The sequence below is a fragment of the Hemicordylus capensis genome, chromosome 2, assembly GCF_027244095.1.
Source record: "Hemicordylus capensis ecotype Gifberg chromosome 2, rHemCap1.1.pri, whole genome shotgun sequence".
NCBI classification, from domain to species: Eukaryota; Metazoa; Chordata; class Lepidosauria; order Squamata; family Cordylidae; genus Hemicordylus; species Hemicordylus capensis.
In genome coordinates, this window is record NC_069658.1 from 29943276 (window position 1) to 29961250 (window position 17975).

Genomic DNA, 17975 nt, shown 5'->3' on the forward strand with positions numbered 1-17975 from the left:
ATTGTAGAGATTAACTCTGCAGGCAATAAATGAGCTCATCACACTCCTGTGAGATTCTAGAGACTGTTTGGATTCTAGATTGACTGAATGTTCAGTACCATTCTAGAATGCCCGGAACTCTTTGGGATTTTTAAATATGAGATGCAAAGACTGTTGTTGTTCTTGTTGTTGTTGTTCTTGTTGTTATGATGATTAATATTAATATTAATAATATTCATAATAGTAGTATTTATATACCACTTTTCAATGAAAAAGTTCTCTAATAGATAGATAGATAGATAGATAGATAGATAGATGATTCCTTGTCTCAAAAGGGCTCACAATCTAAAAGGAAAAGCGGATGGGATGTTACACTGGGACTGGATAAGGACAGTTGCTCTCCCCTTGTTAAATATGAGACCACTTTGAAAGATGCCTCTTTGCCCAGTAGCAGACAGTGGTTTCATCTTACCTGCAGCCTTCCTTTTATCTGACTTGCAGTGTGATCTTAAGCATGTTTACTTGGAATTAAATCCCCCTGAATTCAGTAGGACTTGTTCTCAGGTATGTGTACATAAGATTGCAGCTTCAAAGTTGATTTATGCCACTGTCAAGTTTCTGGTGGCCATTTTTGTTTCTTCAGGCCATGTTCCTTCCCTGTTCATGTAGAGGTGACCCAGCATAGTTTCATGAACAGGCAGCATTGGGTGGTGCGTGGCTTCCTCCTCCCTCTCAAAATACTTCCATTGCTCAATTCTTCCCACTCCCCACCCAATTTTGAGGCAAGTTTTTCATTAAATTTATAGACCTTGTAGTGAAACATCTACCCGAAGTAGGCTTACCTAGCTTTATCTGAGTACATAGCCCTCCTTCAGTCTTTACGAGGCCTCTAGTGGTGGGGGACACTTCCTAATTGGGTTGAACAACGTCACAGAACAGATTTTGGTGAGTCCAACAAGAATCTGTTGGAAGTACCACCTGGTTGGAACCGCATAGTCTGAGCTTTCTCGGAATTTGGTGGCAAATCCTGGCTCAGTAACCCAAGTCATAATAACTGCCATGTTGGATCTGACCCTGGGTCCATCTAATCCAGTTGTCTGTCTCTGCCAGGGAGCACATGAAGTCTGGATCACAAGGACAACTAATCCCTGTTCCTAAATATGAACATAAACTACCTTAGACCATTAACCCAAATAACCCTGTCTACTCTGACTGACAGCTCTTCAAGGACTTAGGCATCCATCTTTCCTACCCATGCATTTAACAGGACATGCCAAGGATTGGACCTGGGGGTTTCTGCATGCAGCGCATGTGCGTTACCATTAAACAATGTCCCATCCCAGTTCCTGGAGCCTTAATTGGCTCCCAGGAGTTATATCAGGGTTTCCAAACTTGTGTCCCCCGATGTTGTTGGACAATAACTCCCACCGTCCCCAGCCATCAGGCATTGTGGCTGAGGATGATGGGAGCTGTAGTCCAATAAAACCTGGGAACACAAGTTTGAGAACCCCAGGGTTGTATCCAACTGCTTGCTGTCTTCCAATTCCAGAGAATCATACACTATGAGCCCTTTCTCACAAGACAATCATTGCACCATCCCTGGGCGGGTGGATCGCCTGCCCAAACGAGCACCAGCTGCAGCCAGCAGCTCCAAGGGTCGGGGTGCCAGGATGTCACCCTGCCCCCCAGAGCTCCAAAAATGCACCTTACAAGTGCATGGTGTATTTTGGGGATCCCCTCTCCTCACATAAGCCCACCATGGTTGCTTGCAGCTGCAGCTGACACACAATCAAGGAAACAGGGTTAGGAGAGCGCTCACTCTCCTAACCTCATTTTCAAGGGTGGCTCTGTAGGCGGGTTTGCTGCCATGGTGCTGCTGGGATCGGACCCGATCCCGGCAGCTGACACACGTGTGCTAAACTGGGATGGCTAAACTGGGCTCCCTTAGCCCGGTTATGCATGCATATGTGAATAGGCTCTGTGGATGAATGCACACGGGGGCATAGCAAAGTTGGACTGGGCTCAGAGACAAGATTTTTTAAATGCCCCCCCCCCCGAAGCTCAGCTCATGAAGTAAAGAAATCTTAAATGAGGCTGAAGAGTGGTAACAAAAGGCAGAGTAAAATGTGCCACAATAGAACATCGTCCTAAATTATTTTTTTAAAGGTTTTGTAAACTGTGGACGATGCAAGTCATTTAACGGTACTAGAGAAAGACATGCTGTTCTGGTAGCTCCAGGTCTTCACACTCACATCCATTTCGGAGGATGAATATACAACTGATGGAAACCCGGGCAGGTGCATGGCTGGGGGAGTCATGTGACTTGCCTCTGGGGGACCCCCCCAAGGCAGTGGGCCCCCAGACAACTGTCTCCCCTTGCCCTATCATAGTCACGCCCCTGAATGCACATAAACACTTGTGTATTGGCCCACCATTTTGGAATGGGCCTCTTTATTCTTTGCTCTTCAGCTCATGGCAATTCCTTATGGAATTACCATGGTGCGCAGAGCTGCTTGTGGCAAATAAGCTGTGAACAGGAACTCTTCTGTTTGACCCAGCATTGTTATTTTCATGCTCTTTTCTATTTTCATGCTCCAAGGACTAAGTCCTTGGTGAAGCCAGGACTTGGCCAACACAATCTATTTAGCAGATGATGCTCGCTCTCCACTTCAGACATTCAGGGGCCTTATTAATAAACACATTCATTAAGCTGCAATTAATTGCCCAACAAAGATGCATCCTGTTTATTCTGCTCAGAACACAGAGGCTCTTCCCATTTACACAGAAATTGAGAAAGTCTTATGTTTAGTGCAGGGTTTAAGCAAAGGTTAAAATCAAATGAGGCAGAAGAAAGGAGTTGGGGAGCTCTTGAAGGAGATTATTATTGTTAATCCACAGTTAGCAGCTCTGCTGCAAATGCTGAATGAAAAGAAAACCATTTTGGTCTAAGTGCCTGAAAAATTGATTAAGAGGATCACATGATGTACGCTTGCTGGACTTCTACTTCAGAGTGCAAGTCAGGAGGAGAGCTGGTATTCTGGTAGCAAGCATGAATTGTCCCCTTTGCTAAGCAGCATCCACCCTGGTTTGCATTTGAAAGGGAGACTACATGTGAGTCCTTAGATGGGGCCACTCCAGGAAGAGCAGAAGGTTCCAAGTTCCCTCCCTGGCATCTCTAAGAGAGGGCCGGGAGAGACTCCTGCCTGCAACCTTGGAGAAGCTGCTGCCGGTCTGTGTAGACAATACTGAGCTAGATGGACCAAGGGTCTGACTCGGTATCAGGCAGCTTCCTATATTCACATGTCTGAATGCTCCTCAATATTTTTTTTAAAAACAACATAGAAGATTGGCATGCCAGAGAGAAGGATTCCTGCCGTCTCCCTTATTAGTCTTCTGTGTGCAAGGACTTTTTTTTTAAAGGGGGGAGTATTCCAACTTGTGGTTCCCCCACCTGCAAACCTGAAGGGGAACGGTCCACCAAGAGCCTCTGTCATGCGATTGTGCTGCTCATGCAGCTTGGTTCTAAGAGGGCTTATGAGACATGCTCGTTAAATGGGCCTCTGTGCTCTTTAACACTTTCCCCAGCCACTTCAGAGCATGTTCAGCACCTCTCCTTCACTCACTCAGTGATTCCCTAGAGTGGTTGCTGATAAGATGCGCAGGCTGTGCAAAGCAGGAGTCGCTCTGGATTCAGTGTCTACAGCAAGGATTCCCATACCTGGGTCCCCGGATGCTGTTGGCATGCAACTCCCACCATCCCCAGCCACAAGACCATTGTGGTGAGGATTATGGGTCTTGTAGTCACCTTAAGTGACACAGCGGGGAAATGCTTGACTAACAAGCAGAAGGTTGTCAGTTCAAATCCCTGCTGGTAGCAAGCATGACTTGTCCCCTTAGCTAAACAGAGTTCACCCTGGTTGCATATTAATGGGAGACTTGAAGTGTGAGCACTGTAAAATATTCCCCTCAGGGGATGGAGCCACTCTGGGAAGAGCAGAAGGTTCCAAGTTCCCTCTCTGGCTTCTCCAAGATAGGGCTGAGAGAGATTCCTGCCTGCAACCTTGGAGAAGCCACTGCCAGTCTGTGAAGACAATACTGAGCTAGATAGGCCAATGGTCTGACTCAGTATATGGCAGCTTCCTATGTTCCTATATTGGGTAGCAGCAATATAGGAAGATGCTGAAAGGCATCATCTCATACTGCGCGGTAGGAGGCAATGGCAATCCCCTCCTGTATTCTACCAAAGAAAACCACAGGGCTCTGTGGGCACCAGGAGTTGAAATTGACTTGATGGCACACTTTACTTTAGTCCAACAACATCTGGGCATCCAAGATTGGGAACCCCCAATCTACAGCATACGAAACTAGGAAATATAGAAATATACAACTTTGGCAGGAGATGTTGAAGAGGAAGCTATACAGAGAAAAAATGTGAAATCCCACTCAAGGCTTCATTTTTCTGTTCAGCGGGAAAAGACAAATAGCCCTTTCACTGACTGTATTTTTATGCTTTTCTGAAAGGAATATTTCATCGCTCTTCTTCCCGGGTGCGTTGCCTTATCAAGCTCAGCAGAAGCTGTCTCAGTTCATGCGACAGCTTCTCGTAGTGACAGCATGTTATCAGATCATGTGAGGTTCAGCTGGGCATGTTATTAAAGCTGTGACATCTGCATTGCTTGGTTCTTCCTGGAAAGAGTAGCTCTGATTTCAGGTTGCATTCAGTAGGCTGCTTGCTTGAAAGGTCATCTAAGTGTATGATTGGAATTTCTTACTTCGTGGAAGTGTAGCTCGTACATATGTCAATTTTGACAACTATTGTGCGTAGATCTTAAAGGTTCTTTATGACCCTTATCTGCTTGGGTGGGGGCCTGCTGTTCCTGGTGGATCAGGACTGAGAACAGAGAGTGCCAAAAGAGAACATAAGAACACAAGAATTACTTTGCAAGCACGGTGTAGGAGGTAATGCAGCGAGAGGTTAGAGTGTCAGACTTGAAACCTGGAGACCCCCAAGTTCAGATGCCTATTCAGCCATGAAACCCACTCGGTCACTCTCTCTTGGGCTAACCTACTTTACAGGATTGTTGTGAGGATAAAATTGGAGGAAACTTGGTATGCTGCTCCAAGTTCCTCGGAGGAAAGGTAAGTCAGAAATACAACTATTGGTAGGAATGGCTGGATTCAGCAAAGCTTTATATCTAGTCCAGGATTCCATTCAGGGGGATTTTCCACCCCATATGACGTAAATGGCAGTCTTCTAGTCCAATCCCCTGCTCAGTACAGGGATAGAATTGTAGAATTTTAGTGTTGGAAGGGGCACGGTGTGCCTTCTAGTCTCGCCCCCTGGCAGGCCAAGCCCATACCCTCCTTCATTCTGAAGATGAAATTGGGGAGCTGGATCCTAAATAATATAGACAGCTCTAGAACGTCTCTAACTCTAGAAAAAAAATTGAGCAAGGCATCCCCAAGAGGCAAAAATAGGGATCACAATTTACCAGTGATAGATTCCAGAAAACAGGGACTCTCCTTGGTAAACAGGGACAGTTGGAGCCTATGTAATAGGGACAGTTGCTCTTCCCCTGCTAAATATGAGAAACCACCACCTGAAAGGTGCCTCCTTGCCCCTTTAGCAGGGGTCACTCTGCTCCTCATTGCAGTCCTGATTCAGATCATCCTTTCCCATGGTTGCTATTTGCCAAAGCAAAGCTTCTCTTAGTGTTTCTCCTCCACCACCAGCACCCCACCCCACTGGCATGTTGAAAGCTAACTCTATTCAGCTAACTTAACAGCTTTGCAGTGTGTCGTTTTCCAGGGCTCATAGTCGGCTTATCATCATTTAGTGGCTGATCTCACAAGGTTTTTAATGTCATAATAATGTGGGCAAAATGCCATGGATCAATGTTTATAGTCCATTAAGTACTGTACATGGCTGGTCAGGACATCAGTTGCAGATCAGCCTTGCAGAGCGCCCTTTAGACTTGCATAAGGGCAGTCACAGCTGATGTTTCCTGGTCTGCGGAGAAGCCTCTGGTCATTCCAGGGACTTTTATGCACAGCAGGTTTTACCGTGAGTTTACAGAAAGGCTTTACTGTGAACTCGAAGTTGTCCCCCAAACCCAACACAAATAGTGGATTTTTTAACCCCAGATATAAATCAGGTTATACTCTAATACACAGTGAAAAACCCGAATTGTGTGTGAACTGCTCCCCAACAACTCGCAGGGACTTCAGGGTAAATCTAGCCTATATGCGAATGCACCCCCTCCATTCCAGAGCCAGTGTGGTATAGTGGTTAGAGTGCTGGACTAGGACCGGGGAGACCCGAGTTCAAATCCCCATTCAGCCATGATACTAGCTGGATGACTCTGGGCCAGTCACTTCTCTCTCAGCCTAACCTACTTCACAGGGTTGTTGTGAGGAGAAACCTAAAGTACCCTGTTTCCCTGAAAGTAAGACCTAGCAGTAATTTCTGATGTACCACTAATATGCCCTAGTGCATTTTGGGGGGCTAAAATTAATATAAGACACTGTCTTATTTTCGGGGAAACACGGTATGTAGCACCGTAGCTCTGGGCTCCTTGGAGGAAGAGCGGGCTATAAAATATTTAAAAAGTAAAAATAAATTCTGGAAGAGATGCGAGTTAAAGGGCTTCAAAAGCCCAATGGGAAAAGCTTTCTGGTTGCCTTTTGCTAATGGGGAAAGTGTTGCAACAGAAGTGTGTCTAGCATGCAGGTGAATGATTAATTTCCCAGTAGTCCAAGGTAATGCTCTGACAATGAAACCGGAGGCAACTGTCAGTCATGGAAGTTTTGCACTTGAGATATGGAGATGTGTATTTTTTCCACTGAGGAAATAGGACCTATTTCCTATAAAGTGGCCTAAGACAAAAGCAAAACATAAGAATTCTAATGTGGCTGAGCCTCATACACCACAACACTGCTGTTTCTTCCTCCTAGTCTCTACTTTCCGCTGCTTTTAACAGGGACCTAGGACCCTCCCGTGTTCTGTGAATCTGGTTTGTATCCAACCAAATTCATCCAACTTGAGCGTTGTTCATACTTTCAGTGGCCATCATATTGAACCAACTTGGCAGATTGGCCAAAACAAACAAATCAAAACACCCCCTCTTGGGGTTCTCCAAAACCCATGCTGTGAATTTGGTTTCTATCTGACTATCAGCACATGGGTTACAAAGGGGTGTTGTCTGTATGCTGAATGGTCACCTTCTTGAAATAATTTGACTGACTAGCAAAATAATAATAATAATCCCATTGGGGTCCTCTAGGATACTCCTCCTTTGTGCTGTGCATTTAGTCTGTATCAGGTTGTAAATGCAAAAGTTATTATCGAGGACATGTGGATACACATACAGACATGTTGATCTCATAAGCCTTCTTCCCTTCAGAAAGTAGGCTAAAAATTAGCAAAGAAGTACCCTTATGAGATTGCCTTGCTGTCCGTATGTCTGTCCATTAGGGATGTGCACAAAGTGGTTCGGAGGCCCTTTTACGGACCTCCAAACTGGTTCGAAGGTCCGGTGGTTCAGCCAGTTCAACGGCAAGGGGGTTACCTTTAAGGAGCAGGGAGGGTACTCTTACCCCCTCCCCCACTGCATTTCCCCTGCCAGCGCAGTGATTAAAAACAGTCCCATGGGGTGGCAGTGTACCTCCTTGTCACCTCGGTGCATGTCAGACTGGATGTGCCCAGTGCACGTGCACATGTCGCACATGCACATACACACATGCGCACTGGGCACTTCTGGTCCAATGTACACCAGGGCAGCAAGGAGGTAGGCTGCCGCCCCGCAGGACCATTATTAATCACAGCGCCAGTAGGGGAAATGCAGAGAGGAGAAGAGCACCTTCTCTGCTCCTTAAAGGTAACCCCACCCCCGCAATTGAACCAGCCATCGCTGGTTCCATGCACATCCTTACTGTCCATGTGTCCCCCCTCACCCCAACAACTTCACAATGCCTGCACCAATTTGTACCAAATTTGGTACATAGGTTGTGCTACATAAGGACCCTGAACATGATGGTTTGTGTTGATGTCATGCTCTCCGATCCCATATGGCAACCGCATGGAAAGTAGGCACATTACTTCACACCTGACGTGCTTGTTTTGAAACTTTATTTGTATACCATTTATTTCTTTGGGGGCTGTGCGCTCCCTTACAGTATAGAGCCAGTGCTGCAGTGTCCATCCAACTTTATTTAAAGAGAAACTGCATCAAGAACAGCAAGCCTACTACTCCCATTGCTGCACCATGTAGTAAACTTTGTTTTTCTTTTCTGGTGGCAATATGGTATTCTGTATGTTTGCTTTGATATTTCTCTTAATCATATTTTTTTTTCCTAAGACTGTTCTAAGACTTTTTCTGAGCCTTCCTAAAGCCAAAGATTTTAATTTTTGGATGGAGATAGTCTTTCTGCAATATTTATGAGGAGCCAATCACAACAAAGCCATTTATCACAGCTCTGCAATCAATGTGATGTTTCTTTGCAGACAGGCACACCATGACCCTTGATCTCCCTTTCCTCCTGGCTCCCAACTAAGATTAGATGTACAGTATGTTAAATTAAGTTGTCCAGTCCTTATGGCTTTGGATTGGTTAAAAACCAACCGACTCGCTTGGTCATCAACTACATGAACAATAAAGCTCAGCCACGTAAATAAATAGTGCTGCAGCTTAATATCAAGGCTAACAAGTGAGTAACGTAACAATTAAGAATGATATCGATGGAGCAGAGTTGTTAGATATTTCAGCATCAACACTAGGCAGATGGGTTTTGGCCTGCTTACAAAATCTATGAATAGAATCTATAAATAGAGCGATAAGACAACACCACACTCTTAGGGCTCCTCTAGAACTAATGAAAGTTTCCCCTGCCTCTATGCCCTGTTCCCAGACTTTCATTTGGAACAGGGGCGTAACTATAATAGGGCAAGGGGAGACAGTTGTCTGGGGGCCCACTGCTTTGGGGGGCCCTCCAGAGGCAAGTCACATGACTGACTCCCCCAGCCGCGCACCCGTCCGGGCTTCCTTCAGTTGTCTTCATCCTCCGAAATTGATTTGAGTGTTAAGACCTGGAACTAAGATAAGAACAGCATGTCTTTCTCTAGTACCATTAAATGACTTGCATCGTCCACAATTTACAAAACCTTTAAAAAAATAATTTAGGATGATGTTCTATTGTGGCACATAGGTGTGTGTTATATATATATATGCTTTTTGTTACCACTATTCAGACTCATTTAAGATTTCTTTACTTCATGAGCTGAGCTTCAGTGAGGTGGCGGGGGCCATTTTAAAATCTTGTCCCTGGGCCCACTACAACCTTGCTACGCCCCTGATTTGGAATGTAATTGCATGTGCTGAAATCTTCATAAGAAAATGATGAACTGCTTATCATTAGGAATAGGGTCAGTAGAGTTACTGTACCTCTGTGCTGTGGGCCTGTAGAGACTGCATTGCCCTCTAAGTTGGTGCCTCACACACACACACACCGCCGCACGCTTCTTCTGTACACACAACTCCAAACCAAGAACTACAGTGCTGAATCAGACTGTCAACCTTCTCCATACAGTTCTGTACACGTGGACCAGGTGTGCAGCAAGAACAAAGACATATCTATGATGGTGATGGTATTTCCCCTAGCAGCCCCAGCAATGGAGATTGCAATCAGCTACCCCAGGGTACTCAAACTTGGGTCCCCAGATGTTGTTGGACTACAGTTCTCATTATTCCCAGCCATTTTGGTTGGGGATTTTGGAAACTGTAGTCCAACAGCACCTGAAGACCCAAGGTCAATAACTCTTGGGCTACGCAGTTTGGATCACACTAGTTTATTTATCTACAGCTGTATACCCCATTAGAGGACTGTAGGAAAGAGAGCTGGCCTTGTGGTAGCAAGCATGACTTGTGACAAAGTGTTGAACTTTGCCTAGGCGCTTTCCAGATTAGACCATGCAACAGGGTCATGTCGGATCTTGGAAGTGTGCTTCCACACTTCCTGTGTCTGACACCGCAGCCCCTACACTGTCCATGTAGCGTGCAGGGTGCCGTTCACATTGCCAATGTGCAGGGTGCCGTTCACATTGTCAGTGCCTTGTCTCGAATTTAATCACTGCAGTATAGAGCTAGGACGTCGTATATCCGGTGTAAGGAAGTTGCAGTTTTTTCAGGTTACTAATTGCTGTGAGTCTGCTCCCGCTGCTGTTTACATTTTTGAAGCGACTTGCCTGAACGGTGGCATTTTGCTGCTGTTGAGCAGCTAGACTGGAAAGCACCCTAGTGGGAGGAGGCAAAGTTGCTGGCCTTTCAGCTGATGCTTTGTGCAAAACATGTCCTGCGTTAAAATAGTGGCCTATGAAGGACTGATACTGTCCAAACCACACTGCATCGCAAGGAGAAAACAGGAGCTGTAGCAAGGTGGCTTGGCTCATTTGCTTAAGTTGTGAGCTCCACACATAGGTTGATTCCATTGTTCTCTCTAAGGCATGCACATGTCCATGTGCTCACATGTTTTTTGATGTCCACGCAGTTAATTTTAGATCTCTCTCAGGTTGAATCAGGAAGGTCTCATTCTGAATGCATGTGTGCACACACTGCCTTGATACTGCCACCCAGAACAAAACTCATTCCACACACAGATGGGGAAAAAATTAGCAGGAACACTGGTTGATTCCTGCTTTTTAATTGTGGTACAGCTCTAGTCTGGACTGTGTTGTAATCTGTGGGGCTCATGAGCTTGGTGGCGCCAATAGTGCTTGGTGGCAGGGAACCTGGTAGTGCACATAGGCACATGAGCAAAGCATTTTCTGTGGGCGCCAGCCCAGAATTTCTCTTAGGTACCAGGATTTTTTATTTCAAGAGTTGGCAACTTTACGTTGGCCTTGCTTCTCAAGCTGGACTTTATGCTCCGCTTCACCTTCAGGTTTTAACTGTGCCTGGCTGCAGTCCAGCCCAGGCATGGTGCCAATTAACAGGCTCAGCTGCTCTGGCCCAGTCAATACTCAGACACGCCTAGGGTGTTAATAAACCCTTTCCCTGATGGTCCCGACCGAGCATGCAGCCTCTCTCAGAGCAAAGTAATCTGGACTCTGTTGCTTATTGCATTATGCAAATCTTTTAATGCACTTGTTAAAGGAACAGTATGTTTTTAGCTTGATGTTTTTACTGCTTTTATTGTATGTTTTAATTTTTGTAAACCGCCTTGGGGTTTTCTTTTAACGAAAGGCGGTATAAAAATGTAAAAATAAATAAATAAAAATAAAAACAGTGAACATTTCCTAGAACCGAAGCCAAATTCTGGCCAACAGGGCCAGAAATGACTGGGCCTAATTTTAAAATCCAGGAAACTAATTGTGTAGCTGTTTGGGGGAATTTTCCTACAGCTGCGCTAGACAAGCAATTATTCAGCTTTCAAACAGAGCTGGCTCCAGATGTGAGGGCATCCCTTGGCGAAGTCCCCACTGATCAGGCCCCTCTTATATGAGCAGGCGTACCTGTTGTCAGTGGTGGTGGACCGTAACAGTGTTTCCACAGTGCTGGGCAGCCATTTTAATTCCCACAGTGCCCCTGGTGTGCGGTCACTCTGGGGTACTGTAGGAGGAAAATGGTGCCCCTCCCCCGAGGAAATGGGAGCCTTGATGTGTGAGCACTGGAAGATATTCCCCTCAGGGGATGGAGCCGCTCTGGAAAGAGCAGAAGGTTTCAAGTTCCCTCCCTGGCTTCTCTAATAAAGGACTGAAAGAGATTCCTGCCTGCAACCTTAGAGAAGCCGCTGCTAGTCTGTGAAGACAATAGTATACTGAGCTAGATAGACCAATGGTCTGACTCAGTATATGGCAGCATCCTATGATCCTATGATTAAGAAGGTTCCTTGCTCCTGTATGTTCTTCTGCTCTCTTTTACAGACTCCAAAGCTGAATTTCAATGAAATAACAAATTGTTGAGGCAGAGGGTGGGGGGAACATGCAACTATAAGTAACTTGTAAGATGGTCCTAAGTGAATTTGCTTCCTGGGTACAACACCTGTTATCGTAAAGGTGAGTCGGCCAGGGTGCTGTGAACATTCTGCAGATGGGGATTGTGACGTTAGGTGAGCTAAGCATCTGGCTGGCCGCCTTTCTGTCTGCTAAAAAAAGGGTGGGGGGATCGTCCTATTCAGTGTTCCCTCTAACAGGGATTCCCAGATGTTGTTGACTACAACTCCCAGAATCCCCAAGCAAAAGCCATTGCAGCTGGGGATTCTGTGAGTTGTAATCAACAACATCTGGGAATCCCTGTTTTTGATTGATTAAGTGCCATCAAGTCAGTGTCGACTCTTAGCGACCACATAGATAGATTATCTCCAGGATAATCTGTCTTCAACTTGGCCTTTAAGGTCTCACAGTGGTGCATTCATTGCTGTCATAATCAAGTCCATCCACCTTGCTGCTGGTCATCCTCCTCTTCTCTTTCCTTCCACTTTCCCCAGCATTATGGCCTTCTCAAGGGATCTGGATCTTCGCAAAATGTGTCCGAAGTATGATAGTTTGAGCCTGGTCTTTTGCGCCTCGAGTGAAAACTCTGGTCTGACACTCTAACCCAGGGATATTCACTATTTTTCAGAAGGGGGCCACTTTGGCAAACAAACAAAACAAGATAAGTTATAAGTTTATTCGGTCACTGACCAGCAAACCAAAACAAGATAATTCAAACCCTTCAGTGTGAGAGCCCTTTCCCACCATGCTGACCTTCCACACAGTGGTGTGCGATTTCCCAGTGCTAGGTGGATCTTTAAATGAAATGGAGCCCTCCCAAGCGGCAACGCCATCTCTGAGCACTCGTAGAGCTCTATGGGGAAAGTGCACGGAAGGACAACACTTCCAAGCACTCTGTGCTCACCTACCAAGATGGCGCTGGGGTTCAAGAAGGATCCATTTCCATTTTGCACAGGCAAAATACAGCACTGTGCGGTGGGAAGAGTAGCCTCTGGCAAGTGGCAGGATGGCTGTGCCGAGTATTTGGCTTTGAACAAAGCATCAACGGGCCTATTAAACAGTTAGTCAGGAACCGTGCTTAGGGTCAGTGGGAGCCGCCACTGTCTCATGGACCATGCAATGAAGAATACTCCTCTAACCCTTGCACCCTGTTGTGGTAACTGATTCTAGCAATGCTGTCGAACTTATCCCACCCCCCCCACCTCCCCAAAGAGAACTTAATAGATTGTTATACTAACAGGCCATGTAACCTATTTTCTTGTGATGTGTACAGATTGCTAGAATGTGCCAGAAACGGCAGCTAATTGCTGAATTGTGCTCAAGCCCATTTCAAGATGATAACTCTTTCAGATTTCCCTGCTTTGGCTCAAATATGACCAATATCCTTTGCATTTAGACAGTGCCCTTTCATGTGACTCAAGGATGGCCAGGAGTTACATATGCACAATGAGTTCTTGAAACCTTTGATTCTGAATCCCAATGATTTGTATTTGTTTTAAGCACACTAGAATCGGGGATGCTGAGGAAAATTATTTCATTGCTGACATTTGCCATTGGTTAGACAAACTGGCCGCAGCAAGCAGCTCTGGGAGAGGAATAGCTGTGAGGCCTGAGGCCTTTTTATAACTGTGGAGGTTTGTGGAGGGATTTAATTCATTCCAGCTGGCAAGCAGTTCCGTCTTGTTTCCATTGGGTGAGGGAAGGCCTTCAAAGCCAGTCCTGTTGTGTGGAAATCTGTGTGCATTTCATTATGCAAGGACAGAACTAAGACATGCTTTTTCGTTCTTTCGTTCTTATTTTTCATATTGCAAGTCTTGCCATGAGGTAGTTTGAGAGGAATGCATAAATGTATTGCAAAGATAGCACAGACAGCTTTTCCCTAGAAAACCTCAAAAAAGGGGCCAACTGTACAATAAATAGCACCCTAGGCAAGGAGGCTCTTCTCACGATTAGCCTGGATGGGGTTTGCGAGGAGAGCGGGCTAAGCCTGCTCTGGGCGGCCGCAGCGGCCATCCACACAACTGCCGGTTTCGTCATGGAGCCAGCAGGGTCTGGAGAGTTTGGGGGCTGCGTGGCCCCAGAAGCTCCAGCATGCCCTTCACGAGCATGCAGGGCATGCTGGAGAGACCCCCGAGCCAGGAGGCTGCTTTTCAGCCTCCCGGTCGGGGGTCTCCTTGTGAGTTGCTGTGGTGCGGAGCCGTGCCACGGCAACTCACAATTACAAAAAGGGGTGGGCTACTTAAGCGGGCTAGCCGCTTGTAGGTCACCGGGCTTGCCTGCGAACCCTGTTGTTTACCCGAGCAGCAAAAATCGGGTTAGGCTCTTCTAGCCCGATTTTTTATGCTCGTGGGAATAGCTTCAAGGAGTGCCTTCAGCGCCTCCTGCCCCCATAGTTAGTTCATCAGCAGAGGCATTGCTAGGTACTCAGAAGATCTGGAGCCTGAGCTCCCACAGCTCCACTTCTGATAATTAAACTCAGTTGTGTCTCACCAAGAATATGTATGTCTGACTCCTCCCTGAAAGGAAAGTAGAGGAGACAAGCATTGTATTGGGGGCTAAAATATCTGTTTTGTCCCTCGCACAGCAGCTTTTAGGGAGGAGACGGAGATAAGAAGCTGCCATTGCTGCTGGCGCACTCCATTTTGCACCCCGTTTCTGATCCACATACAATTTCTATTTTTGTTGCTTATCCCTTATCAATGGGATCATGAATCGCTTCATCCTCAGAGTAAGATGGCATAGAAAGCCCTATGCATTGTTGCCATTGGGTAAGTTGGGTGGTAGCTTTGAGTCCTCCCAGCAGTTCAAAAGTTGATTTTCCTGTGGTAGAATGAGGAGTAGTTCGATAAGCAAACAGAGTTACTTATCCACAAAATGGTGGCCAGTAATGAGCTCCAAGGTCATTTCCAGCCACCCCCGACCTGCAGATACACGGGTTAAACCCTCTCCCCCACTTCCCCCCCTCCTCCAAGTACGCCGAGGTTGGGTGTCAATTATCCGACTGCAGGTACGTGCATCTAAGGATGGTGAATCTGTGGATAGCAAGATTCTCCTGTATGAAGTTGTATTCCAAAGACCTGGAAGATATTTTACGTAGAAATCAAAATCAATAAGCCGGATGATCGATTTGGCTATTCTTGGCGTTGCTCAACTCGGTCCCCGAGTAGTAAATAAAGCAGATAGGAGTTTATGGTCTGATCGTAAAGCGAACTTTCTGCCCTACATGTCCTGAAGTCACCACATCTAAAAGAGGACACTGTAGAACTGGAAAAGGTGCAGAAGAGGGCAACCAAGATGATCAGGGGCCTAGAGCACCTTTCTTATGAGGCAAGGCTACAACACCTGGGGCTATTTAGTTTAGAAAAAAAGATGACTTCAAAGGGACATGATAGAGGTCTATAAAATCATGCATGGTGTGGAAAAAGTGGATAGAGGGGAATTATTCTCCATCTCACATAACACTAGAACCAGGGGTCATCCCATGAAATTGATTGCCAGGAAATCTAGGACCAACAAACGGAAGTACTTTTTCACACAATGCATAATCAAATTGTGGAATTTTCTGCCACCAGATGTGGTGACAGCCAACAACCTGGATGGCTTTAAGAGGGGTTTGGATAACTTCATGGTGGAGAAGTCTATCAATGGCTACTAGTCAGAGGGCTATGGGCCACCTCTGGCCTCAAAGGCAGGATGCCTTTGAGTACCAGTTGCAGGGGAGTAGCAGTGGAAGGGAGGGCATGCCCTCAATTCCTGCCTGTGGGCTTGTGGCAGCATCTGGTGGGCCACTGTGTGAGGCAGGATGCTGGACTGAATGGGCCTTGGGCCTGATCCAGCAGGGCTGTCCTTATGTTCTTATGAAGTGCCTCACCACCCAGAAACATGCTAGAGCTTCTTTTTCAATGACAGAAGGCATTATCTGAGCCAGTAAGCCCTCTGGTAGCAAAGGCATCTGTAACTTCCCTGTCCCCTTTTTGCTGGGTCAAGACAACACCCAAACCATATTCAGAAGCATCAGTGGTTACAATAGTGTGCCTCTTGGTATCAAAACGAGTGAGAGCAGGGCTTTCAGCAATGGCCAATTTGATAGTGCACTGATGGTGCACTGAGAACCAGTGTGGTGTAGTGGTTAGAGTGCTGGACTAGGACCGGGGAGACCCAAGTTCAAATCCCCATTCAGCCATGCTATTAGCTGGGTGACACTGGGACAGTCACTTCTCTCTCAGCCTAACCTACTTCTCAGGGTTGTTGTGAGGAGAAACCTAAGTATGTAGTGCACCGCTCTGGGTTCCTTGGAGGAAGAGCGGGATATAAAATGGAAATAATAATAAAGATGATGATGATGATGATGAAAGTCTGTGGCAGAAAAAGACCAAAATAATCCCAGCGGTAATTGGTGCCCTGGGTGCAGTTCCAAAAAGACCTTGAAGAGCACCTCAACACTATAGGGACCACAGAAATCACCATCAGCCAGTTACAAAAAGCAACTTTACTGGGAACAGCCTATATTCTGCAATGATATCTATAACAACAGCAACAACATTGACAATAAAATTCAGCCATCCCAAGTCCTTGGGAAGGACTCGATGTCTGGATAAAACAAACCAATCAATAACACCTGTCTGACTGTGTAAATAAATAAATAATAACAATAGTGAAAACTAGCCTTGCAGGATACATCCCAGTTAAATGCTACATTCTTTCTTCTTCTTTTTAAAGGACACAATGGAGAAACCTTTGAGGCAGATTGTCTAACAAATTTAGAGTAATACAGAGTCCTAAAAATGATCAAAGTGCATCCTGGTGTGGCTCTGGTGCTTTCCAGATAAGGGAACCTCCATATCCTCAAGGGTGGGTATGAAGGCTGCAAGTGCAGATCTGGATGTAATAAGGAGTTTCTTGTACAGCAGATGGGATTTTTATCAAACCATAATCCCCACGCTTATTTGGCGGTTTGCCTGGTAGATTAGACTAGTGTAAACTAATATATGTCCTGAAATTCCTTTGTTGCCTGTTCATGGGTCCGCAGCCTCGAAGGTTAGGATTAATGAGACTGTTCTCATGAGCAGCCAGGAGGAGGCTAAGGCAGCCAAGCCATGTGGATCCTGGCACTGCCACAGCAGCAAACCCGCCTACAGAGCCCCTTGGTTAGCCAAGGTTAAGGGCACTGGTTAGGGCTGGGGGTAGGTTAACTCGGGCTAACTGTTCATATGCGATCGCTGCAGGAGTGGGTACCCACTGGTCCCTGGGGAATCCCCACAATAATGCACCCTTGCACTCCCGCAGTACATTGTGGGATCTCGGGGGGCAGGACACATCAGCGCTGCAGGCTGAGCTCATCTGGGGGTGCAGTTTGCACTCCCAGAAGAACTCAGTCGTCTGGGGGGGAAGGTGAGTTAAAAGCAGCCTCCTCCCCCCACCACCACCACAGCGCACCCTCCCCGCCCTCTCTCAGTGATCGTGAGAATCGCCCCACTATCTCATACTGTGTAATACAATGTTAAACTTTACAAGGCAATAACGCTTTTTATTGTATGCTTCCTTCATAAATCTTTGGCTGTACTCCATGCAGAAGTCCAACAAACTAGCAGACAGGAAAACAGTGTTTACATCTTACAAGAGTTCGCTTTAAAGACCTTGATACATCTGTCTCTTTTTACAGGTGCTGTATCCAGAGGTATGGATCTCCGACTGTGGCTGTTTACTTTGGCACTGGTGTCTGTGAGCGATTCTTTTTCTATGAAAGAGGGTGAGTGTTGTGATGAGAACATACCTTACAGGCTCTAGTGCAAAGCTCTGTTTATTGTACTGAACACAAGGTCTTTGGCCACTACAGTCTTCATTCTGTAGCTTCTTGTGATGCCGGCGTAAAATGCAATGAGTTCTTAACAGCCCAAGCAGCAACTGAATTTGCAAGAAGTTAAACAAGTTATATGTGTATATGCTTATGCAGATATACATTGGCAGAAACATAGGAATATCCAACATTTTAGCAACATTTAATCCAACA

At 46.0% G+C, this 17975-nt stretch overlaps 1 protein-coding gene across 8 annotated transcripts in view; it reads left to right on the plus strand.

Annotated features, from left to right (window-relative positions):
• The window catches only part of GHR (growth hormone receptor), a 236298-nt gene that overhangs the window by 82267 nt on the left and 136056 nt on the right, over positions 1-17975 (plus strand). For 6 of the 8 annotated variants that reach the window (XM_053292276.1, XM_053292279.1, XM_053292277.1 and 3 more), the window contains one exon: positions 17628-17714. In XM_053292276.1, the coding sequence (XP_053148251.1) occupies positions 17628-17714 (87 nt within the window). Of the gene's footprint in view, positions 1-5037; positions 5119-16797; positions 16817-17627; positions 17715-17975 lie in introns of those variants that run through there. The other 2 variants (XM_053292280.1, XM_053292283.1) reach the window with 2 other exon arrangements.